Below are 26,840 nucleotides of genomic sequence, written 5' to 3'. Positions count from 1 at the left end.
AATCAGCTGTTTTCCATTAAAAAAATCATAAAATGTCTTATATTCCTATGCTGGCCCATAAAGGTCACTTAACTTAAAAACCACAATTACAGTACTACCCACCTTTTCTAACATTGTGGCTCTGAATAAAACAAGTATCAAAATCGACAAAGTAGAAATACATCTCCCCAATCCTAGGTCACAGTGACAAGCAATCTCGCCCTGGCTCACCGTCAGGAAGGGAACAGGGAGAACAGGAGAGAGTGGGGATGGGGCAGCACAGCTCATAACCTGTTCTGTCACTGACACAGAACAATTGTGATAATTCTATACGATATATGCAAACAATATGAAATGCTCAAGTGAAGGAAGCATTTCCATCTCAAACATGTATCATTGCTTTGCTTGGGAACCTTGAAACTCCTTCCTTCTGGTTCTTTATAAAATATACTATAAGTCGCTGTCAACTCCCCCAGTCACCCCAACTGTCCTGCTGAACACACTCCCCCAAACTAACTGGACATTGGAAATCACTGCCCGACCTCCACCTTCCACCTTCCACCTTACCAGCCTTCAGTTACCACAATTCCACTATCCAACACTACGAAATCAAACTGTGAGTGTTAGAGCCGTATTGATGTTTCCGTGACTGGGAAGCAGAACTTTAGAAGCATCTGAAGCAAGTGAAAAACTACAAACAGCTCCTGCCACCTGTGCTCCTGGGCCGTCACTCCACCAGGCCACTGCTCCACCAGGCCTCCACCATCCTCCAACCAGGCCTCCACCAGCCTTTAACCAGGCCTCCACCAGGCTCCACCAGCCTCCACCAGGCTGCCACCTCCACCAGGCTGCTGCTCCACCAGGCCTCCACAAACCTCCACCAGCCTCCACCAGCTGAGGAGAGAAAGCCCTCCCAAGCCTGCAGCAGCAGGGGCTCTTCCAACCCAAGAGCCTATCTACCTACAAGGCTTTTAGATAAGGAACTTGTTTTTCAAAACTTACTTTAAAAAGAAACAGCGCCCTTTTATGTTTGTTTAACAACTTATTTGAGGCTGTACTTCTATAAGCATGTTTAAAAGCAGAATATGCTGGCCAAAAACACACACATACATACCAACAGCTAGCAATTTCAAATGCTACAGGGGTACATCGACATGACACTATTCCTATGAGTAAGAATAATTACAATTAAGACTGAAAAACCCTCCTCACCTAACCCTTGTAGAGTGGAAATACCCAAATATAGAGTAGTTAATAACAAAAACCTTAGTTAAATTGTGAAACTGTGTCATAATTTCCAAAAGCATATGAAACTTCCCATAGATCATTATCAAGAGCAAAATGATCTTAACCATCAGTTTCGGGTTTTTTCCAGCCTTGAACCTGGCACTCTCTTAAGACTTGAGTCACTGGTCTTTTCATTCTTTGGACAAATGACCTCGTACTGTGGCTCAGCTTCTTCGGCCTCCTGCGCGCCCTCCCAGCAATCTGCGCGTCCAGTCTGTCACTGCTGCTCATCTGCTCTCCTCCCTCAGTGCTCATGTCCAATGCACTGTCCACTCCTTACAGAGTCAACTGGGCTCGGAACTGGCCTACTGGAAGATCTTGGAAAGACGGGAAAACCCTACTGCAAACAAATAATAATGGAGCAGTATACACAGGTAAGTAAATAGCCCAAAGTGTAACTCAGCTGACTCAGAACAGCATCCTATGTTCCTATCTGCTCCTAGAATGTCTTTCATTATCACAGGAAGGCCAACTTGGGCCTGCTGGTGATTTTCCACATAAATGCACACTGGTTCCTTTTCTCCCTTCCCTGAAACACAGCACCTTCTCCAACAGCCTTGACAGGTACACAAGCAGGCCTGCTTCTCCTCTCTCAAGACACAAACACGACGTACATGGAACATGCAATGAAGATCCACACTACACACTTTCACACTGCACCTCCAGATGTGACTCTTGGGGTACTTCCAAACAAGTTCACTTTATGAGTTTCCCTTTGCATCAAATGCAAAGCAATGACACACAGATCAGAATGACAAAGCTCTAAGAAAAAACAAGATAGAACAGACTACAGCTTAGACACCATACAAAACATGGATCTGAAAGTGCACATACGTCTGGTCCAAAAGCAGGCACAGGAGGGTCCCGTCCCCAGGAGTCCCAAGGACACCCGGCACAGGAGGGTCCCATCCCCAGGAGTCCCAAGGACACCCGGCACAGGAGGCAGAGCTGCTCTAACACGTGAGGTAGAGCTCCCCAAGCCTGGACTACCCTGGGAAAACAAGAAAGGCTGGAACTTCAGTAGTATTTTCAGTTTGGCCACTATGTTCCCTCTCCTCAATAGAAAAAAATAAAGAGTTTGTCATCTCCATATAAAGACTAATTTATTTACTCCTAGAAAAACCAATAGACCACCTTTGCCTAGAAAACCAACTTACAAAACTGAAAATTAGTTAAAACATCAAGAACTGTGAATTTGACAAAATGCGTTTCTTAACTAAATTCCAACAAAGGTAATATTTGCTGGAAACCACACTTCCAGCACTACTGAAATTTCATACAATGTGAGCAATTTTAATATATGAACACTGGAAACAATGTAAAATACAACAGCAGAGATCCTCACCTGCGCTTTGACTGTGATCTTTTCCTTCTAGAATGAGATTTTGAGCTAGATCTGGATTGTGAGCGAGTATGGGAACGAGATCGACCGCCTTTTCTTTCATTGTTCTTTCCAGACTCTGGGAGGAAAAAACCACTTTGCAGTGTAAGCTCAGAACAATTAAAGATCCCAGTTAATAATTAGGCACAAGTGGAATGTACCACATATAGTGCAAGGGGCCTACTCTCTGTACATCCTCCTCCTGTGCAATTATCCTTCAGAAACATCCAAGAAAGTCATTGCATAAACTCGTGGAGTGCAGCCACCCTGCAGCAGTACATATAAACCAGATGATTATAAACAGGTGCTCGTAATATTTTGTTGCTGCCATAACGTACGATTACAACATGTCTGTAATTCCTATGACAGATTTTAAGTCTCCATTTATTTTCCTAGAACTGAAGCTTAAATTCTGACGGCTAATTTAGAAAATCTGCTCAAAAGTAATTACCCAAGCATCACTGGATTGGATTTTTAAATTACTTTACCAACACAAAAATTCGAACTAGTGTTCCACTCTGTGCTAAAATAGAAAATCCATATTTTCTCAAAATAATGGGCTCCTTTCTAGTTGTAAAATTAAAATGTTAAGGAAGGCAAACCTCCATAACTGTAACATTTTAAATATATTTACTTCATTTCCAGCTTCACCGTAAGACAATTTGCTTGTAACAAATAAATTTGAATGCAGTTTGCTATTAATTTATAATGAGCTCATTTACTCGAACAGGCTGTTAAAAATCACAGGAAAAGTTAAGATTTGTGCTAGAATGCACTTGGACATGAGTAGGCCACTTACTACTTGAGTGTCAGTCTTTTATGTAAAAGAAAAGGACTGAACAATGCAATTTCTAAATTCCTTCCAGTCCTAAGGCTCTACGACCTGTAAACTGTGGCCTATGTAACAACACCACAGCCTTACCTGGTTCAATAGCTGCTGAGATAAAGGACTGAGCCTCTCGGACCCGCTTCATGACTTCTTCTAACTCCTTAGCTGCAGCCTGAGGTGTCATCTCAGGGGGTTTTACTATTGCATTGTTGGAGTGATTTATTCTAAATTAAAAATATTAGCATATCACAAATGCACACCTTATTTACATACAACACATGAAATCATTAACTGCTTACACAATACTTATCAATCTGAGGGTATCTCAAAAGCACACTGAGAATGATAGAGCAAATTCATGTTCTAAAACAACCCTGAACCATGAATAGTAACCTCATCCCTACCTGCCATCATCTCTTGCTAACAAATTCAAAACCAAACCAAAAGAAAGCTTAACTATAGCTGACTTCTACAACAGCCCAAATGGACTAGAGGAAATATTTTCCTATGTATCATAGAGTTACAACTAAGATGGGCTCTTTTGTAGATTTTATACTTAATACCAATGAATCACTTCTCCTAAGATTTTGTCGATAACGTGGGCAATCTGGGAGGATGAAGGCAGAGCTTGCAGCACGTGTACCATTTCAATTAACCTTGAACTCTGGCCTAGTCAAACACACATTCCAAGCTGACAGCCTTCTGGTAGAATGCCTAGTCTACTACCAGTAGCTTTCTGAATGCACACAATGTTTAATGAGCCTCACACTTCACCCCCACCACAACTGCCAAGATAAGCACCCATTGCAAATGATTATTTCTCCTTTCAAAGCAAATCCTGATCAAATTCTGTAAATCAGGGAATTTATGGAATTCAGACAAAACCAAGTTTCCCTCAATAATCACTTGAAACAGAACTTCTTGAGTATCTAAAAAGTTACACCATTTTTTTCACAACCAAAGATAGGAGCAACCCTAAAAGTCAAAACAATTGGTTTAAAACCATCCTACGTTCTCAATATATTTGGCTGCAAATCTGAGTTCACTCAAGTTTTTTTTTATACTAGAAATACTGTAGTTCAAATCACATAGTAAGTTGTCCATTAGTCTAGGGTCATAACAAAAAACCAACTTGATTTTGTTGAGGCTTAAGGACACACGTGTTAGATAGAGTACATAAACAACATTAACGTTGAACTGGACCTTAGAAATAGAAAAATGAGAAAATAGGATAAACATCCTTAAATAAACAACTTCAGGAATTTAAAGGCTGAAAGCTAATTATCCCATGTATTTCATTTATACTTAACACAAAGTCTTCCTTTACACACATTGCCAATTACTAGCAAAAAAAAAAAAGGCCTCTATTACATCAAGCATACTTTAAATTATTTTCAAAATCATTAAAATGTCTTTGTTTAAGATTCCTTACTTCAGTGGCCTGTCTCCAAACATAACTCCATTAAAAGCAAGGGCCCTTGGCACAGAACTTTGGTCTGCAAATTCCACAAAAGCAAACCGAGTTGGCTGAGTCTCATCACCTGCCATCCGCACAAACTTTACTTCTCCGACTTGTTTAAAAAACTCAAGTAGTTGATCAGCTGTAGTTGTCTGAAGAAACAAAGTGACACTTTAATAAAGTACACACTATTAAAAAATCAGGTACATCTTTATCAAGTGACAATTCATTAGAAGACATACAGAGCAGCATCTACAATCACTCCGTTTCTCTTTAGTTACCTGGGAATTCAGATTGCCAACATACACCGTCCTCCTGATCTCGTCAATCTTAGAAGGGTCCACGTTCCCCATGAGTGGTGGCTGTGGTATCTCCCCAAGAGCTGCAATGTTGGGGTCCAGCGCTGCTGCTGGTATCGCTCCCAAACTGCTAAGCGAGACACCAAGCTAGAAAAGGAACACACACACACATGCTGTTCTCAACAGAAAGACTAGTAAGAATGAGTCCATCCAACAAGAATGGAAGACCACAGACTCCTAACTTACGCCCAGAAGCATTTTTTAATTCTTCAGATTAAGATAGTGAGGTCACATTATTTCCAGTGCATTTAGAAATACATTTTATAACTGAGTACATTTCAAGTCTGTTTAAACTTAATAGTAAATATGGACAAATTCATCCTATTTCTGTTATAAAATGTTGAGTAGTTACATTCTATAATGCATTCATGAACCATGAACTGGTATTACCGACTACTGATAACTATTTCTGAGAAAATACAGGGTTAGGTTCCTGAGATCCTGTAGTCGTATTTTTGTCAACCGACACTCATATAATTTTTATTTTTATGAATTTCCGTTTAAAGACACTTTAAAGTGTGCTGTTATTCATTAATATAAATCTCATCACTGGCATGAATAAATGACTCCGACACTTCTTATCGCACATTTTCTACATGAAGCACATCACAGAATTCCTGAACCCAGGAACACAACACGTTAGCACCACGCTTAGAAGTTGAGCTATGTAACAAGCACAAAAATTCAAAAAACACAGAATGCAAAAAGTATACATGCTTACAATCTGAACATTAAAACCAGACAGAATGCCATCCTGTGTGATTTCTTCATAAAATTGTTTCAAGTATTGACTTTACAGTTAAACCAAAAGTTTCATCTCATAAGTGACTTCACAAACACCGAAGTCACAAATCAATTTGACGGTAATTCAAAATGACTGAATTCCAAACCAAAAAAAAAAAAAAAAAACAACCCAACTATTACAGCAGCATCTAATTTTGCTGACTGATTAACTCAATCCTATTGACCCCTGAGATGACTATTACTGTTACACCAATTTCACAGATGAAGTGGGGCCGGAGGTACCAACACCAGTGTCAGTTCTGATCCAGTTCCCTATTAATGTGCCTAGGAAAACAGCCCAAGTGCTTTAGCCCCTACACCTACATGAGACCTGTAAGAAGGCCCTGGCCCCAGCCCAGCCCAGTCCCAGCATGAGCCCAGCCCCAGCCCCCCGGGCCCCCAGCCCAGCCCCAGCCCCAGCCCCCTGGCCCGGCCCCGGCCCCGGCCCCATCAGCCATCTGGAGAGTAAACCAGCAGATGGAAGATCAGTTTCTCTCCCTCTCTCTAAAATTCTGCCTTTCAAATTAATAAATCTTTTAAATAATTTTGCCTTCCCTTTATATAAAACTTTTTAAAATATTACGAAAGTTTTTTTGACCCACCCGGGTGGCTGTAGCTGGGCCACATGGCTGCCTTGGGGGAGGGTGCTCGCTGCACACCTTCAGAAGCCAACGCCTGGAGGCTTTTCCAACAGGTACTACAGCTGAGTACACTGACTCCCCGGGGGCTAGAGGAGGGACGCTAGGCAGGCTTCTGGGACCACCCTATCCTGGAAGTTATTTACTTTTTTTGACCCACTGGTGCCTGTAGTTGGGTCGTGTGGCTCCCCCCGAAAGGGCCTGGCCAAAGGCACTGGGCAAAGCCTCTGGGGCCGCCTGGCAGTGCACCCTCACAGTTTGAAGGGTCTTGATTTACAGGGAAATGATGGGATCTCACAGGTGACAGTGAGAGATGACCTGTGGTTTTTATGCCCAGGTTAGGAATTACAGCTGAGGGACTTCCATAGACAAGTCCACAACATGTGTATGTAAGTAGGGGACTGACAGCAAATTGGTTTGGAGGGGAGAACAAGAGTGAGAAGTGGGTCTGATAGCAGAATCTGTGGGGGCAATGTGGGCTCACCCCTGTGGAACTGCAATCTCTGCTGGCTCGCCCAAGAACTGTGGATGGGGTCAGGCCTTGCTGGGGAGCCCAGGGGGCGCCCCAGCTGGGTTGGGGTTCCCACTGGTGAGGATGAGAGTAGGATTGGGGGCAGCAGGCTTGGCTGGACATGGCTACAGCCTGCACCAGTGTGGGTGTGCACTGGGACTGTGGAGCAACAGATTGGGCTTGACTCCAGCCCCCACTGGTACTCGTGAGAGCCAGGTTGGGTGTAGAACAGGCCAGGTCAGGTCTTGACTCCCACTGAACTATGTGAAAGCTGTGTCTGGGCACGGACCAGGTAGTGCTGGGCTGCAACAACCAACAAGAACCAGAATGAGTGTGATTGACTGAGCAAAGCCACCACTGATCTTGCCAGGGCAGGAGGTAGACAAAGTCAACCTGGGCCAATGATCCACTGGTGTGCCTGAGAACTGCCACTGGGAGGAGACTCGATAGAGGAGCTTGGGAAACTCATTGGGACGCAGTCCCTGCAGGTGAGCACAAGAAGCAAGGCAAGGAGCAGCCCAGACAACACCAGGTTACAGTACCCACCAGCATACATGTGGGTCAGGTCTGGGGACAGACCAGTCTGGGCCAGTTCATAACACCCACTGGCAGATCTGAGAACCAGGGCAAGGGGCAGGAGGAGCCAGATCAGGCCACAACACTAACCGGTTCACATTAGGACCAGGACAGCAATCAGACTGGGCTGGGATAGGCTGCAGCACCCACCAACAGAAGCTGGAACAGAGGGCAGACTAGACCAGGCCAGGCAGTGCAACAAGACTGCGGGCACTGGGATGGGGGAGTCATGCCAGCCTGGGCCCAGTGTGGGCCAAGTTCATGAGCGTGCCTCTCTATAATACTTTCCCCCACTGTGGAACATCCATCTTAAAAATGGATTTTTAAAAACGGATCTCTAATCCTCATGATCTGGTAAATAACATTATGATCTGGAAATCACCCAGACCTTCCAGTGTCCTATGTAATCTAAAACATTTAGATTTCCATTAACTCTCTGATGAATAATCTATGACTTCTCAAATGTCAATAGTTATGTTAGGAGCATTTCCAAAAGTCAGTTTAAGTCAATGACCACGGAGGGGGGTGGAGGGGGAAAAGAAGTGAAAATCTTCAAGAAGAGGTTAGAAATTCTCTCCAGTTATAAAAAAAAGTCCCCCCCCCCACGCGGTGGCACAGTGGTTAAGGTCCTCGCCTTGCACGCCCAGGATCCCATATGGGCGCCGGTTCTATCCCGGCAGCCCTGCTTCCCATCCAGCTCCCTGCCTGTGGCCCGGGAAAGCAGTCGAGGACGGTCCAAAGCTTTGGGACCCTGCACCCGCATGGGAGACCAGGAAGAGTCTCCTGGCTTCGGTTTGGCATAGTATCGGCCCTTGCGCTCACTTGGGGAGTGAATCATCGGATGGAAGATCTTCCTGTCTGTCTCTCCTCTCTGTATATCCGCCTTTCCAATAAAAAAAATAATAATAAAAATAAAACTTAAAAAAAAAAAAAAGACACAAAACAGCAACAATTTCCTGAGCTCTTCACTCAAATGATCCCTAGCTGAATGTGACCCCGGAGTGGACTCCGAGTACTTACTGTGGTCAAAGGACTGGGGGTGGGGATGGGAAGCAGCCCTGCACCAGGCATCAGGCTGGTCATGGACGGAGCGGGCGCCAGCAAGGAGAGGGCTTTGGCTTCTTCAGGGATCTTACCTGCAGAGGCAAGTTCCAAACATTAAAGAAGGCAGATACACCACACAAACATGACACTATGACTTTACAATTACCCTGGCACTTAAAAAATAATAATAATAAATGAGAATCTATCTATCAGATCCGTATAACGAAATAAATAAGAACTTAAGTCTTTCCTTTTATCCTGCTCTATTAGGAAAAATAAAAGTGAGCAAAACTTCAAAGACTAGAAATCTCATTAATGGAATATTATCTTAAAAATTGAATAATGTACACAATTATGTAACACTTTGAGCTATGGGTCACCTGTACTGGAAACTTAATGTTCATGAACCAAACGATATCAAGCATGGACGCTTTCCCAGGACGGTGTTTTCGCGGTGATCGAAAGTTGTGTTACACATGACAACCGTTCGTGTTGGCTGCATCACTAATAGCACACAGAACATCAGATACAGAAAAGAAGAACATTTTTTAAAGTTTAATCCCCAGAAATGGCAAATAACCAAATCAGTCAAAAAAAAAAAAAAGAAAAAAAAAGAAAAAAAAACCAAATATGTGCGAATTGAAATCTGTTCCTTAATGAGTGCCCCTACCCTGTTACTCAAGCTATCTACTTGTGAAGCAAACAATTTTGATAATCCAACAGATTCCATTCAATTCCAAATAAACAAAAAAAATAAATAAAAATAAAAATCTACTTAACATACTAGCTGTAATTTAAAAGGCAGTCTACATCCATTCACTCAAAGGTCTCACCAATATCTGAGATGTCTAAAAGAATCCATTGCCAAGGAACACACCTCCATAAACTGCTAAAAGTTTTGGAAAATACCTACATCAGATAACTGCATCAAGAAGACTTCCTGCTTTCAGGAAAACTTCTTAAAACATTAACCTTGTAGTCAGCTTTTGCATACTTATCCGAAGAAGGGTGGCTTATGTGTCTTACCTATCAACACTTTAACTGCCATATGTCAAGAGTTAGTCCTAAAATAATTTCACACTAATAAGAAAAAAAATAAAGATGAAAAATTCACTGTGAAATAGGTACACTGACTTGCCACATTTGCTAAATTTTAACCAACTAATTTTGGCAAAAACTTGTTAACTTTCACATTTTTTCTTATCATCTTAGCCAAAACAAAGATTTTTAAAAACAGGTGACTCCATGTACTTAGAAGCACTACTCATGTGGTAGCTTAGCTGGCATGTATCTCCATTACGGATTCTTCAAGACAGTGTACAGAGTCACCCACAGCTGAAGCACAGTTCATGCATCCATGCCTAATTCCAGTGGTAAAAATGCTACTGAAAACAATCAGACGCACAGACACAAATCTCTAAATAAGTTTACACTAAGTAAATTTAATAACATATCTTTAAAAACAGAAACTACTTCAATGTAAATTCTAGAAAACAGATTCAACATGCATAAACAAAAGGTAGATAGCCTTACTGAGACATCAAATAACAATAACCTACTTTAAGTATATTAGTTATTCATATTAACACATGTATTAACATCCACATATATGCTATGCTACTTACACTAATATCACAGATTTTCCTGGTACAAATATATGGCTGTGAAAAACACTTATAAAATCTGAACACACTGACTGCATCAGCTGAGGCTGGGAAGTGCAAACCCTATGGTTCACTAGCCTAACAACTGCACCTAAAAAAAACAACAGTAATTTCTCCAATTTAGTAATGTTTGCCAATTAATAAGCAAAACCATCCATAAAGACAGCATGGAAGACTAACAGGGTGTCTGACACAGGTCAAAAGTTCATTATTTTCTACTATGAAATCTTCCCCATCTGGCCTTCATGATGCACCAGTAGACTGTGCGATCGGCCTAGCCTTCCAGTGACACACTGCCACTCCAGCAGCTGCCACCTTGTCTGACACTGTCACTAAGGATACAATAACCCATCAAGTCTTACATTCTCAATGTCGCAGTATTTATCACAAAGATACCATAAGCAATATATTTCTTGCTCGGTGTTTTTGTATGCACCATATATATGACAATAAGACATAATGGGTTAAGAAAAAGTTGCAACTTTCTGATAAAATAAATCTTTAAAAAAAAAAAAAGTTTCACAGTTTAATTTCTATGATGGATTTCTATCAAATACACTATCCAAACCTGAGGGGGCTTCTAAAAGTTTGTACAAAATCTGTCTTTATCTCGTGGCCAATTTTTCTAATTTCCTGAAGTCCCCAGTTAGTGTACATAAAGTCTAAAACAAATTTCTTCCATCTTTACAAAATCTTAATCAAACATTAATGATCAGACATTAATAATCTTACATAATCAACATTTTTTGCTGCTTAAAATCATTAAGGCTTGAAAATTAAATTTAGTCATTTAATGATAATCTACCAACACAGAAGGCAATATGGGCAGGCCTATAACCCAATTTTTTAAAACCTGAATCTCAATTAGTAAAATATGAAAACGGCTGATGTAAATGCATTTAGCATTTTTCCATGTTATACTCAATGACAACTCAGAAGAAAAATCTCTCATGGGATTAAAGTCTAAATCTTAATCTTAAGAATCCAACTAAAATTGTAATCTCAGAAGAATTTTTTTAACAAATCAATCAAACAAAAAGACACACGAAAATAAGCAACCAATAGCTTCTCAAATGCCCATTCCCCACTTAGGCAAAAAAAAAAAAAGTAAAGGTTTTTTTCACCCTATTCAGACCACCATAAAATATTCACTTACTTTGCTTGATAAATTTTGTATGACTAGAATTCTAAGGGGAAGGATGAAAATTAGAAGCAGTGGTTTTTATGTGAAATTTGGACTTGAAAAAAAACTACAAATACGTTACATTGAGAACACGCTATACTCAGTGTCCCTAAAATTCTTACCAGAGTTTAATACTTTAAGAACAAACTGTACCCGATCAGCTACAAACACCAATTAGACTGATACTGCGATTCACAATACTATATCCTAATTTACTACATGAGCAATTATCTTAAAGCTGAGTGCTTCTAACCAACTCCCAATATAATTTGCATCACATTATGACCTTTAATGGAATACCATTTACAAAGAACTGGAGAACCAGCTCACAGTTAAAGTGAAAGAGATTTAACAAAACAAAAACAAAACAAAACAAAAGGGGGACAAAATAAAGAAAAAGAAATGAAATTAAAGCAAAAACAATAAAAAAACAGAGACAGGGCGTCCATCTTCTGCGGCTGAGACTCCGATCTCACTCCCCAGGGAAGGTGTCACTTGTCGGCAGGTTTAGTGGCAGGGCAAACAATGCCTAACTCAGGCAAGTGTAACAGGTCTGCCTCGGCCAGTCTAGTCATCTAATAGTGCACAAATATCACATAGAGAAAACATACAAAACCAAATTAATAGTCAAAATCCATCTACCAGAAAATGTGGACATAAACTTATGACTGCTGATTAAGCTGACACCCTTGTCATGTCTGAATTTAGCCCGCTCTATCTGCTAATTCACATTTATTTCTAAAAGAAGCCTGGAATGCACACAACAACAAAAACGAGTCCTATCTGGATGAGCATGATCCAAGCACACTTTATTTGAAAACGGCATGTTTTACTAACAATAGTTAATGCTCCCAATGTATGAAACTTCCACAGCCTAAAATCTTCACACTGCTGTCCACTCTAACACAGCAAATCAAAGACCTAAAAACAGTTTTTGCGAATATTTTTCCTTTTGTTTTTCTCATTATGTCATGATGCCATTTCAATAAGGTCAAGGCAATGACGCAATCAGGGAAGTGGACAAGAGCCTGCGCATGGCATCTGGACGCAGGCTCTGGGTGGGAGCCCCTCTCCTGCGGCTGGCTTCAACTCACCACTGCCTTACTACACTAGCACATTACTGCTCTGCTTGCGGCGCATAATGTACTGCATGTCACCAAAAAAAATCTTAATAGTAACTTCCATATTTAATAACTAATAAAAAATGTATCTGAATGCTTTTCTAATGCCAGCCATTTTATAGCTTAATGCTCTAAAATGCTCTCTTCTACCCAAACTTCAAAATTATGCTTGAGGTCTCATATTCAAAAATAGTAAATTTTTGTCTCAAAACAGTAGCAATATATTAAAAAGTTGTAACTGAGTTTACATTTACTCTACATTTATCTCTCTATCAAGTAAAATAGACAACAGGAGGAACCCTGAACATTCATGACAAACCAATCAGGGCCTGTGTAACCTCAACAATTCTATGGGAATGTAACAAGGTCCTAATAAAACAAGCATAGAATTCTTTCTTCCAATTAGTAAGGACCTAATTCAATCAAAGATCCTGACATGTTGCTGCGATAGTTTTCAGTTATATTTCAGTTTATTAAACCCCTCTACCTAATTCAATCAAAGACCCTGTCATGTTGCTGCAATAACTTGCAGTTATATTTCAGTTTATTAAGCCCCTCTACCTACTCTTTTTCCTATGCAGTTTCTTGGGATGGAACTTCCAGGTGAAGAACCAACCATTAACCAGCCCCTCTCCCCACTCTCCAGCTTTGGGCTCCGTTATCCTTACATCAGCAGGTAAGGGTGTGCTTAACAAATAACTAATTGCAAAACATTTTTTATTTTCCTGACCCACCCTAACCCCCAAACAGGATAACACACTCCCAATTTATCTGAAAAAAATCAGAACATTCTATTCTGGGATTTCAATAGTATCAGCCCAGATACTCACTGTATTTGACTGTTAGATTTCTGACAACCAAAATAGGCATGCTGAAATAATGCATAAAATCTGAAAGTACAGCTGATTATATATGTTACATTAATCTGGGCCAATAAAAGAGCTGTTAAGAGGCTTCTAGTAAACTTTTATGTTGTAAAACAGTTACCAGAGAAAATCTGATTTAAGGATATACAATAACCCAATACTACAATTCATGTACACGTGCCATGGTCAGTTTTTTGAATAGTTCATTACACACAAGAACTGTCAAAATTCAGCACACTTTACTGTATGTGAGTGGCTCTGTAAAAAGAAGTTACTAAAAATTATTAGTAACAATTAGCTCTTAAAGCAGTAGGCCATAAAATTTAATCATTAAGGCTTTTAGCCTTGTTTCAATCATTAACAGCTAGTTCTTTAGTTCTTTTAAAAGAAGCTTTGGAAAAAATGTTTTGGGAGGGAGGAAGCATGACAATTTTTCAATTCCCCCACCCAAAAGTCACAAAAAGAAAAAAGTAAATTCCAGTTGCAAACAATTATTCTGAATATAAAACAATGATCTCATGGTAAGCACGTCAATCACCTAAGAGGCTATCTGAAAGCACAAACCATGACTGTTTATCATTACCACTTCTATAGGTAAAATGTGTACATTGCGTCTGTTGGTAACACTATCAGTACACACAGGATAAACACTTATTTACACATGAAAGTTCTCATATCGATGTTTTTTTAATTTCAGAAAACTTTCTTTACAACCTGAGAATTGACTATTTTAGTATATGTGCTGTTGAAGCAAGCAGAGAATTGACTATTTAAAAAGCCAAAGCAAAACCAAAAAAGCCAAATAATTTATCATTTTTAAAGTGAGAAATTATAAACCCTCAACAAACAAAATCAATTAAACATTTTACAGCATTTACTCTTGAGTAAAAATTCCTTCCTTCTCTAAACTTCATCCCTGCTTTTACATACATTCTTTCTCTTCCACACATACAACACACACACACACACACACACACACACACACCCTGAGCTGTCTACCGGCCATCTTTCGGACACTCAAAGGCAGTAACAGACAAGACAAGAATCAAAACGGGAGAACAGGTGCAATACTAACCTTCTGCACAAGGAACAACTATGAGAGCTCTGTCAATAAAAACCGTGTTAGTTAGATGCTGGGCCACACCAACACTCGCAGGGTCACGAAACTTAACATAACATACTTTGGATGAAAACGCAAGGGGTGTATTGCTGAAAGATAAAAAAGAAGAAAACACAATTGGACTAACAAACATTTGTCTGGCTTCGTCGTTTCATTTACAATTTCTTTCATCTTTACAAAATCTTACATAACCAAACTAATATTTGATTTTTTTGTTGCTTAAAATCATTAAGGCTTGAAAATTAAATTTAGTCATTTAATGGCAATCTACCAAGACAGAGGGCAATATGGGCAGACTTATAACCCGATTTCTAAAACTTGAAACTCAATCAGTAAAATATGAAAACGGCTGATGTAACTCACAGGTGTTCATTCATCATATCAAAAATGGACAAGTCCCATGATAAAAGTTCCAACTCTTAGAGCTTCAAACAAACTTCTGACAGTAACATTTTATTACATCCAGGGCCCGGCGTGGTGGCGCAAGTGGTTAAGGTCCTCGCCTTGCACGCCCAGGATCCCATATAGGCGCCGGTTCTAATGCCGGCAGCTCCACTTCCCTTCCAGCTCCCTGCCTGTGGCCCAGGAAAGTAGTCGAGGACGGCCCAAAGCTTTGGGACCCTGCACCCGTGTGGGAGACCCGGAAGAGTCTCCTGGCTTCAGATCGGCATAGCATCGGCATCGGCCATTGCGCTCACTTGGGGAGTGAATCATCGGATGGAAGATCTTCCTGTCTGTCTCTCCTCTCTGTATATCTGCCTTTCCAATGAAAAAATAATAAAAATAAATCTTATATAAAAAAACATTTTATTACATCCAGCTAATGACATAATGACATAAATACAAAACACTTCTTCATTTAAGGAAATATCGAGTACAACTACAAGTACAGCTTTGACCTGCAACAATAACACAGCCATCCCCTCGCTCTGGTCATTATCCCAAGCCCACGCCCATCCTGTGATTCTTCAGTATTTAAAATCACTAAAAATATCATCAGTCTTACAAACAAATACAGAACTAAAATTTGTCTTAATGCACTTAGCAGACTGTTTTAAGCTAGACAGCAATGTGATTCTATAAATGAAAATTTTTGAAACAAATTTTATCTTTTATATGCAAAATAACATAGACACTAGCCCTTATTAAATGTAAACACTTGAACCATTACAATTTTTCACACTAAAAAAAGTACATATTGAAAACTAAGACTTGTGCAATAAGTAGAATTTACTTTGTTTTACAAAACAAATGAAGGAAACTGATCACAATTCCTGAACAGGAGCACGGCAGTTGCGAGTGCAGGGCTAACTAGCTGCAGACTCCTACAACCTTAACTAGTCAACTCCTCAAGAATTTTCAAGCTATCCTGACATACTACAGAATCAGTAGTTGCACAAATACTCATTTTTAAAATTCAAAAATTTTTCTTTGCAATCACTCACAGAAACAAACCTTGAAACAACGTAGTAGCCAAATACCAGGATAACAAACTGTAGCTGTAAAAACTTGGTACTATTCGACTAACACGCTGGTACTGCTGAGGAAAGCACCAGAACACTGCTACCCCCTTCACCGGACAGCTCACCACCCTAAGCAATTCGAATTTCAGATTCATGCCAGGATTACCAAAACCCCCTACTTATCCAACACAACAATCCAAACACTTTATATATAGTCACAGAGTTAAACACTCGAACAACCCAACTTCCCAGCTTCCCAGGATCGAATCTCCCATGGAGCTCTCTAACTCTAGCACCTATGCAAGATCACACCTTGGTGCTCCCTGGGACCCAACCCTTCTCTTCCATTCCCTAGCCCCCTTCCTTCCCAGTTCAGCCCTCTGCTATCCACCACACTGCTGTTCATGATTCCACCACTCTACCCCAGGTTACAAAAAAAAAAAAGCTAGGAGTCTCGCGTGACAGTCACCAGCGTTGCTCACCTATTTCCAGGGCTTCTGGGTTCACGGTAAATTTCCATTTTGCTGCTTGCATTTTAATGTCTCTGCCACAGTGAGCAGCAATGTTCAAGACAGGTGGCTGATTCAAAAGCCTCATGCCGGTGACTCCATGAGCAGAGTTCCCAACCCCACCAATCACATGTAATAATTCATCGGTTTTCTAAAATTACTGAGATCTGGGGATTTCCCAGATTCCACCTACACCGATTTTATTCTGCTGAAGCTCTCTCTCAAATAAGTCATTTTAATCCTTTCTTCATCCTCATGGCCAGTGCTTTAATCAGGCCCTCAATATTTCCCACATGGAATACTACAAGGGCTCCCACCCAATCACGCTGCCTTCATCTTCAACCCTTTACCAGTGACCCGCCCCCCCAAAAGCTGTCACTCATCTTTCTAAACCGTACACTTTAACACTCCACCCCTTAGATTTCCTAACAGACATCCTCAGACCTTCCTCCATCATCTAACCACACCCCCAAATCCATGCATATACAAATACTTTTGGTTTTGAAAGGAAACGCGAGGTGCTACTTCAGTCTTTACACTAGAGATTCCATTGGGCAGTAGGGCCAACTGTAATTTCACTTTTTCCCAAGGCTCAAGTTTCAGGTCTTGAGGTAAAACATGTGAAGGAGTCAGGGTGACTAGTACCCCTCCCGCATGCTACCACCTTCCATACATCTCTGAAGCGCCTCTAGAATCTCCTTATGTGAATGAACCCCTTAAGAGCTTTTTAAGTTTTGTACAACCACAAAGGACTTGCTGCCTACCAAAAGGGCTAATTTTACTGGTGGAATAGCAAACTATAATTTGGGTGGTGAGGCTGGACCAAATGCCTCAGAACAATCGGATCCTCTACTGGCCGGGAAAGGAACTTAGAGTCCGCCTAGCACACTGGCAAGAGCCAGGTGATGAGTACCCTGTTGAGTCTACAGACAGACAGAGCTGGCAACCAAGCCTAGTGAGACCCAGTCCTACCGGTCCCGGCTCCTTCCCCTTCAGTCTAACCTTCCACCAGCTGAAGCCTCTTCTGCAGCTTGCCTGAGAAACACTGTTTCTATCCTTTGCAGCCAAACCAATCTATGGTTACAAGGACCTAAAAAAGGCCTTAGCCATTGCAACAAGTCACCCGCAGTTCTGAAATCTTGAACAGCCTGAAACCCATCACTAAAGCTACATTCCCTTAACTGAATGATCCTCTTGCGAAAGAATGAAAACCTAACCAAACCTAAGCGATCACTGCTGAAAATGAGAAACATTTCCAACCACCCCTACTTTAATAATAACTGCAGGAAAAGGCCATCTGCGCCTGCTTTGCAACGAGACTACACGTGACACCACGGGAATTAGTTTCAAACTTATATAGGTCTGTTCTGGGAGTACGGTTTCTAGACACCTCTGTCTCCACTTCAACCACAACCTGGGAATTCAATCCAAGTCTCCCACTTGAGTCTCCCAAGCAATTTTCTTTATCTTCACCTCCAATTACTTTCCTTAAGACAGAAAATAATGGCCAGTGTATATTTACTTTGTAAACATGTAAATATTTGAGCTTTTCAGTGGAGGTAGCAAGGACTATTTTAAAACACTGAAAGCTGTACTATGACATAGAGGCAAGTCTACAAGCAGATAATCACTATCTCAACAAACAAGTATGTGTTTATAAATCACTGTGACTTTCAGATCTAGTTAGGGCTTTCTGGTACATCTCACTAGCAAGCAGACGCACTCTGCACTCTGCCTCAGGATCTGCTCGGCCCTGGCCTGGGTGTCTCAACGCCTGGTTTAAAGGATGCATGGTAACTCACCAAGACAACAACGCACCCCACAGGATCACAGCCATCTTGTTTTAATTGTACAACGCCAACACCAGGCTTAATGGAACACAGCAAGCAACTGTGCCCAGGAGACTCACCTGACTCTGATGTCTGCATTTAACACCCAGTGAAAAAAAATGTTTTTGAAGGATAAGGGTTTTTTTTAGTAAATAACAAAACTTGATGGCAAACCAAAACGTACAGATACATGAATTTGGATTGAATGGAATATAAAACCCTTTTAAAAAATAAAGCTAGGGGGGCGTCTCATGCCTGGATTCCGGACGGCCGCCATGGGCACATGGTGAGCCGTCCTCCCGGGGCCTGCTGGGTTTCGGGGGCCGCTTCCTTCGGGGTGAGTAGACCGAGGGGGGGAGGCCTCCGGGACTGGGCAGGTCCGGCACCCAGCCACCGCCCTCATTGGGCGGTGAAGGGGATTTGGGAGGGGCGCGACCTTGGGCCTGGGAATTTTAAACCTCCAGCAGCCTCCCGGCAGCTGGTGGGTCTCAGGACGGGGCGTCTCATGCCTGGATTCCGGACGGCCGCCATGGGCACATGGTGAGCCGTCCTCCCCGGGCCTGCTGGGTTTCGGGGGCCGCTTCCTTCGGGGTGAGTAGACCGAGGGGGGGAGGCCTCCGGGACTGGGCAGGTCCGGCACCCAGCCACCGCCCTCATTGGGCGGTGAAGGGGATTTGGGAGGGGCGCGACCTTGGGCCTGGGAATTTTAAACCTCCAGCAGCCTCCCGGCAGCTGGTGGGTCTCAGGACGGGGCGTCTCATGCCTGGATTCCGGACGGCCGCCATGGGCACATGGTGAGCCGTCCTCCCCGGGCCTGCTGGGTTTCGGGGGCCGCTTCCTTCGGGGTGAGTAGACCGAGGGGGGGAGGCCTCCGGGACTGGGCAGGTCCGGCACCCAGCCACCGCCCTCATTGGGCGGTGAAGGGGATTTGGGAGGGGCGCGACCTTGGGCCTGGGAATTTTAAACCTCCAGCAGCCTCCCGGCAGCTGGTGGGTCTCAGGACGGGGCGTCTCATGCCTGGATTCCGGACGGCCGCCATGGGCACATGGTGAGCCGTCCTCCCCGGGCCTGCTGGGTTTCGGGGGCCGCTTCCTTCGGGGTGAGTAGACCGAGGGGGGGAGGCCTCCGGGACTGGGCAGGTCCGGCACCCAGCCACCGCCCTCATTGGGCGGTGAAGGGGATTTGGGAGGGGCGCGACCTTGGGCCTGGGAATTTTAAACCTCCAGCAGCCTCCCGGCAGCTGGTGGGTCTCAGGACGGGGCGTCTCATGCCTGGATTCCGGACGGCCGCCATGGGCACATGGTGAGCCGTTCTCGGGCGGCCAGTGCGCCATTGGTGCCAGGCTCCGCCTGCTGGCCGCCCGGCTGGGGAGCTCTGGGGATTTGGTTCTTTGAGTTGCTGCTTAATTAGCTCCAGGTTGAACCCATTGTGCTTCTTGGACCTGAAAGAGGCAGTAACTCTTCCTTAGCAAAACTTGTAATCACTAATAATTCTGAGCACCAAATACCAGTCATGCAGAAGCTATGGCTTGGGGCTTGCCCTGCACAAGTAGCTCCAACAGTTGGCCAATGTGTCAACTGGTAATGGAACAGAGTAGATTAGGCACGACTGAGCAAACCTTAGCCCACAAGTAAAACTAGAAACCAGGAGGGAGCAGAGGTCATGCCGAGCTAGGCTCTTGTACCTGCTGGTCTGTGGGAGCCTGGGACGCTGAGTCACAGTGTCTAAGGCAGAGTTCGGGACAGGGGAGGGGTTGTGCCAAGCTGAGTCAGAGCATCCATTGGCAGGCATGTGATCTATGCCTGGGAACGGACCCGGTTGGGGAGCAAAGGGGACAACCCTAGCTGGGCTGAGGTTCCCACCAAGAGGCGCGTGGCCTGGAAGGGGGCTGCGTTCTGATCTGGAAACAGTTGTAGTCTCCCTTGGCACAAGTGTGGACTGGGATTGGATGCACCGAACTGGGCCGGACCCCGACTCCCCCTGGTGTTCTGGAGGACCAGGGCAGATGTGGGATGGACTAGGCAGGGTCTCAAACCCCTACTGAGCCATGTGTGAGCCATACGTGGGTATGGACAAACCATGGCTGGGCTGGAACATCCAACAGCAAGCACCAGATTGGGTTGAAGGCCAGTCAGGAAAAGCCACAGTTCCTGCTATGACAGGAGGTGGACTGAGTAGGGTTGGCTCATGGACCCACTGGTAAGCGTGAAACCTGGCATTGGGAGAGGTTCTGATGGAGGAGCCTGGGCAACTCCTCTGGCAGGACACAGACCCAGCAGGTAAACGCAAGAAACATGATAGGAAACAGCCCAGAAAAGGCCATGGAAACCTACCCACTGGCATACAGTTGGCAGACGTGGGGGCAAGACCAGGCTGAATCTGTCCACATCATCCACTGGCAAATCCAGGCACCAGTGTGGGTCGACCCAGGGTCGGTCGCAACAAAGACTAGTGCACATTATGGAATGCCGAGGTGAGGTTGCCTGTACCAGAAGGGACCGCAGCGCCCAACCAGCCTGAGAACAAGAAAGGAAGTAGGCAGAGCTGGCAGGGGAATAAGGGAGGGTTCCTTTGCTGGACAGCTACTTCCGCAGGAGAGCATGGGCTGGGATGGGGGCAGACCAGACTAGGCAGAGCTACCACACCTGTGCGCCTCATGTGGACTAGATCAGGGAAAAGCCAGGCTGGGCGGATTATTCCTACTGGTGCAAACAAAATTAAAGTGGGCGAGGTTTGTTTGGGCAGCATCAACTGGAATCTGGGAGTGGGAGAGGCCTGGGAGGGAAATAGTGGGCTCATCCCTCTTGGGTTACCACTTCCACGGGAGGACATAAAACTAAGACAGCGGCTGGGGTGGAATGGGATGTGGGACAGACTGGATTACTGCTACACTTACTGGCAAACCAGGGTAGGGGGTGGGCCTGGTTGGGGTTATTGTGGGTCGCTCCAACCTAGGCTACAGCTCCCGCTGGTTTATGTGAGGGCCAAGTATGTGCTGGGCAGAACCAGACTGGACTGCAACACCCATTGGCTCCAGTGGAAGACGGGAGTGAACACAGAACCAACCCAGGAATTGCAACCACCAGCTGATTGGAGCGATGGACGGTGCCAGGCCCTGTACTTGTTAGCACATACAAGAAGTTTCTTTGGAGATCTTCCTAATCTAAATGCTGGACTCAGAACCATAACAAAGAAAAGAGCGAAGACAGACCGGGTCAACCAACCATCTAAGCTATGATGGACTATGTCAATCAGTGGATTTTTCAAAGACCTCATAGTGCTTGGAGCGGCAAGATTGACAGCGATTCATAACTGTTGCAATATCAAAACCACTTGAGCAAGAACCTCAGAGCATGCCCTACACCCGGGACTTGGGGAGGGTGGGAAATTGGGTGGGCCTTCTCCCTTAAAACCCCCCTTTTAAACATGAAGGTAACAATATGGAAAACATATTAGTATTATCCACTTTCCTGTAGCCCTTGAACCTTCTTACCCTAATTAACTATGTAAAGAATGTCAAAATAAAATTTATTAAAAAAATAAATAAATAAATAAATAAAGCTAGGGCCAGTGCTGCAAGCTAAGCCTCCAACGGCAGCACAGGAATCTCCTGTGGGTACTCCACCTCAGATCCACCTCCCTGGTAAGAAGTGGAGGGCGCCTGGGAATTGGAGAAGCCTGGTAAGAAGTGGAGGGCAGCCGAGGGCCATGCCCCTCTTCCCTCCCCACGTGGACAGCCCACCTATGGTCATTGCAGCCACCTGTGGAGTGAACCTGTGACTGGAAGATAGCTAGAATTCTGATTTTCAAGCAAAATAAGTAAATCTTTTTAAAAAAAAAAAAAAAGGAAGGAAGGAAAAGCCCCTCCTCCCCCCCAGTTACCTGCATTTTTTTCCTGCTAACTCAGACCCTGGGAGGCAACAGTGATGGCTCAAGTACTCATTTCCGTAGCATCCACTTGAAAGATCTCTCTCTCTCTCTCCCCCATTCTGCCTCTCAAATAAAATAAAAGAAATAAAAACAGAAGCCAGAAAGGAAGACAGCTTTTCAGCCTGACAGCTTAAGCTGTCACACCCCCTCCAAGTACTTGGGACCCAGTGGCAGCTCTACTCTCCCGCTAACACCTTCCCTGGGCGGCAGCAGAGCATGGCGCAGGACCCAGGCCCAGCTCCTGGCTCCTGCCTTTACCCTGGCCTAATCCTGCCTGTTACCGGCATGGCAGCAATGAACGAGAGAATGGAAGATCTCTCTCTTTCTCTCTCTCCCCCCTGCTACTAGAAAGCTAGAAAAAATTACATTTCCCCAGGCTGTTTTTGCCAGTAACTGGTAGGCAATCCACGCACACACAGCTTTCAACAATGCAGGTGGAAAGATGGTACGATGTTGGCGAAGTACTCTGCAACCCAGATCCCTACTCGCGAAGACACCTTACTCCTGCGACCTGGGGCGCAAAACCATCTACAAAGCATTTCAGGGATGGGTTCCAACTGCCCCTCTAAGCACTCCTCGCAGCCTTGAGAAGGCATTTTTAAAAACATGTGCATGCCACAAGCACCAATCTCATCCCTGATAACCTAAGGAACCTTAGAACACGGCTTCTTCCACGAGAAAAAACAAGACTTAACCTCGAGAAGAGGATTTAAAAGCGGGAGGGGCGGCTGGGGAGGGACTTGTCTGCTGAAATGAGATAACGCAGTGGGTGGCCTGATTACACGCTATACACGCTACATCAAAAGAAGCGGAAAGGGCACAAGAAATCTCACACGCGGAGGGAACAGGGGTGCTCAGAATCTTCTCCAAAAAGGGGAAACCTTAAGTCTAAACTACCCAAACATGTTAACAGCTTTCATCCCATCTACGCGGCGGCACTGTTGCGTAGGTGCACACGGAAAAATCTCGGAGATCCGATTCATAACTCAAATCAATCAAATGCAAACTAATTCCAAAAATGAAAAAGATAAAAACCCACAGGCGATCACTTCCTTCAAACCAGTGACACATTCCAAACTGCCTGGCTCAGGACCGACGGCTCTCGCGCCCCGGCGGGGACCGTCCGCCACCTCTCCTGAATAAGTCGCAGTGGGCAAGGAACACCGGATCCCTTCCAACCACGCCGCTGGAGAGGTGGCTGCGCCTCGCGAGTGTCCGCTCCGAGCTGGACTTTCAAAAATGCGGAGCGCACCGCACGCACAATCCTGCACCGGCCACGCTTGTTTTTTGTTTTTTTTTTTTTTTTTTTTTTGCTTTGTGGATAAATTTGGACAAACAGAAACTTTCTCCCTCTGGTGTGCAACAGGGTGACAGGACAACAATGTAGCCCACGGAAGGGCCCGGGGCGGGTCAAACCGAGGATGCTCATTCAAGTGTGCGAGAGGCGCCCGGGGAACCCACGCGGCCTGTCAGCAGCCGCAGGCTTTCTGGCCGAGCGCTAACGGTCCGAGGCGGAGGCCCGAAGCACCGGGGACGGCTGCCCGGGCGTCCCCCGAGAGGCGCGCAGGACGCGGGCCAGGCGCGTGCCATGAGGCCGAGCCCAGGCCCACCTGCGGCCATCTTAAATCCAGGGGACGCAACGGGGCGCAGGGTGGATGGTGGGAAGGCGGCCAGGCTAGCATCTCCCGAGCGGGCCAGCACGAGAACGGAGCACCGGGAAGGAGGCCCGCCTCGCCCACGGCCTTTGTGACCGGCCGGCCAAGCCAAGCCAAGGACGCCCAGGCCGGCGCGGCGGGTGCCCTCATCCAACATGGGCGCCCCCGGCGCGGGCGGCCGGCGGTCACGTGAGCCGCCCCGCGCGCCCCCGCCGCGCCCCGCGCCCCCGCCGCCCCAGGGCTCCATGGCGCCCGCGCCCCTCCCCCAGCCGAGCCCCGGCACTCACTCCGGAGGGTAGAGCCGCAGCTCCTCGATCTCTCCTAGGAAGGAAAAAAGCGTCCGCATCTGCTCGCTGGTCACGGCCGACGACAGATTGGTCACCTGAATCACCGCCGTAGGGATCAGGCCGAAGCCTAAGCCCAAGCCGAAGGGACCTCCGCTGTTCATCCCGCTCGCCAACGTCTCCGACGCGGCCGTGACGGAGCCGGGAAGGCGCAGCCCGCGCGGCCGCCAGCGCGCTCCCGCCGCCGCCGCACGCGCACGCGCAGCGCCGGGCTGCTCTAGCCGCCCGACCGCGACTCCCCTGCTCCGCGGCGGCGCGCGCCACCGGAAGCGTCGCCCCGGCAACGCCGCGAGGGGCTCGCGCGGCCCGACCTGGCGCCGCCGCCTTCTCTCGTGTTCTCTCGTGTTCTATCCGGGGAGGTTTGTATCGCGGCTCCGTCTTGTTTTTCCCTCAGAAGTGCGTCAGTGTTTTTTTGGGGGGGGCCCTGTAGGAGGTGGGCGGCCTAGGACACCACGCGGGCTGACCCGTCGTGGTCATGCGGGGACAGCCACTACCCCACTTTTTTTTTTTTTGTAATTGGCCACTGTCCTGATTGTGAAAAGACTTGGAATTTTTTTTTTTTTTTTTTTTTTTTTACAAAGCACGTAGATTCCGAGTGAGTAAGAGAAAAGCTATGCGGTCTGTTGACGCGTTGTTGTGCATTAACCGCCTTCCGCAAGGAGGAAAAGAGCGTTACATACCATCCTCCTGCTAGGTAAGGGCACGCACGAGAAACTGGAACTTCCTGCTCCGTAACTAAGAAAACAGAAGGAGGGCACTTTTTATACAAAAGAGGATTTAGAGATAACCCAAGAAATTGGAGTGTTACTTTCTGAAGCCTCTGCTCTTGGGTGGATTTTCCACGGGGACTTGCACGGTACCCTGAGCCTTCTAGACGCTTTCAGTTGAGTCTGCAAGAGCGAAGGGTCTTCGTCCTAATGCAAGATGCCTCTGGCGTCCTTGACCTTGACTCTGCTGGTGTGAGGAACAGTAAAGGTAGATTGGGCTCGGCAACAGCAGCCAAGTGTCGCCAGCGCTGGCCAAGTTGTGCATTCTTGGCCTGCATCACACACACACCTTTGAACTAGTCCGTATGAAGAAGGGGGAAGTACTTGTATTGTGGGCACAAGCAGAGAAACAGTACTGTGAGTTTTCACACACAAACTAGATTGTGTTACGCTTGTATCTGCCACCTTGAGCTTCAGAGCTTGCCAGGACTTCAAGGCCCTCCCTGCTCAAGTTGCCAGGAATGTTCACAAATGCATTTTTGACATTGTATCATCATTGCGGCAATCCCTACATCTCCTGGAACAGCCGATTTCCACATGACCAATGGGAAAATCGGTCTGGTTGCTGTGGCCAGTAGTGGAGCGAACCAGGGCATGGAAAATCTCTCTGCTTTCCTTCATTCCATAACTCTGCCTTGAAATAAATAAATATGTTTTTCTTAAAGAGATTCTAGAGGGCAATGGATTTCAGTGTAGCAGCATATGAAATGTTAACTTGGGTCTCCTATCAGGACATAGTAGGTTAAGCCGCCATCAGCTGGAGATGTACTGCTCCGTTTCATATCCGACTCCCCAAAAATGGAGTGGAAAATGGCCCAAGTACCTCGGGCTCTTCACCCAAGCCCAGAAGCCGCCCCACGCCCCTGGCTTCTGCCTAATCCAGCCATTTGAGAACTGAACCAACAGGTGGTAGATTTTTCCTTTTGTCTCTCCCTCTTTGCTGGAGCGCTACCTTTCAAATACATAAAAATAAATATACTTTTTGAAATGTTAGTTGAGGGCCAGGCACAAGAGCCTAGTGGCTAAAGTGCTCACCTTATATACACTGGAATCCCATATGCAGCACCAGTTTGTGTCCCAGATTCTCCACTTGCCATCCAGCTCCCTACTTGTGACCTGAGAAACCAGAAAAAAAAAAAAATGGCCTAAAGCCTTGGGACCCTGCACCCACGTGGGAGACCCAAAAGATGCTCCCAGCTTCAGCACGGCTCAGCTCTGGCCATTGCAGCCACTTGGGGAGTGAACCAGTGGCTGGACGATCTTTCTCTCTGTCTCTCCTTTTTTCTATGGCTCTGCCTTTCCAAATCTTAAAAAACAAAAGTTGGTAAGGTTTCAGACTGCCCCAACCTACATTACAACTGCATTCTAAGAAGCTGCCTCATGTCAAATTTGGTGAATTATCCAAGAAGAATGCCTAGAACTGGTCGCTTATATTGCCACAAACCCAGAAAGCCAGACACAGCGAGTCACACAGGAGGTCTTTATTTCAGCAGGAAGAGAGAAAGCAGAGAGGGGAGTGAGAACAAAGGAGACGGAAGAGCAG

The 26,840-nt window shown here is 45.2% G+C and overlaps 1 protein-coding gene and 1 long non-coding RNA gene across 7 annotated transcripts in view; both read right to left on the bottom strand.

The window, feature by feature from the left end:
• LOC121166696 (splicing regulatory glutamine/lysine-rich protein 1-like) overlaps positions 1-24,672 on the bottom strand; it is a 38,278-nt gene extending 13,606 nt beyond the window's left edge. For 4 of the 6 annotated variants that reach the window (XM_040995940.1, XM_040995942.1, XM_040995941.1 and 1 more), the window contains exons 1-6: positions 14,756-14,889; positions 8,823-8,938; positions 5,217-5,381; positions 4,909-5,087; positions 3,570-3,700; positions 2,612-2,726 (exon numbers count right to left, since the gene is read on the bottom strand). In XM_040995940.1, the coding sequence (XP_040851874.1) occupies positions 2,612-2,726; positions 3,570-3,700; positions 4,909-5,087; positions 5,217-5,381; positions 8,823-8,885 (653 nt within the window). In that variant the 5' untranslated portion in view covers positions 8,886-8,938; positions 14,756-14,889. Of the gene's footprint in view, positions 1-2,611; positions 2,727-3,569; positions 3,701-4,908; positions 5,088-5,216; positions 5,382-8,822; positions 8,939-9,226; positions 11,819-14,755; positions 14,890-24,473 lie in introns of those variants that run through there. The other 2 variants (XM_040995945.1, XM_040995944.1) reach the window with 2 other exon arrangements.
• LOC121166697 lies at positions 398-2,604 on the bottom strand. The gene is made up of 3 exons (XR_005885461.1): positions 1,556-2,604; positions 522-527; positions 398-409 (listed from the first exon to the last, which is right to left on the bottom strand). It is a non-coding gene; the product is annotated as an uncharacterized LOC121166697 (long non-coding RNA).
• Positions 24,673-26,840: the final 2,168 nt, after the last annotated feature.

Source organism: Ochotona curzoniae, unplaced genomic scaffold (assembly GCF_017591425.1).
Source record: "Ochotona curzoniae isolate NIBS_2020 unplaced genomic scaffold, NIBS_Ocur_1.0 patch207, whole genome shotgun sequence".
In the NCBI taxonomy this organism is placed as follows: Eukaryota; Metazoa; Chordata; class Mammalia; order Lagomorpha; family Ochotonidae; genus Ochotona; species Ochotona curzoniae.
The sequence above is the reverse complement of the archived record's forward strand: the minus strand, read 5'-3'. Positions and strand labels throughout refer to the sequence as shown.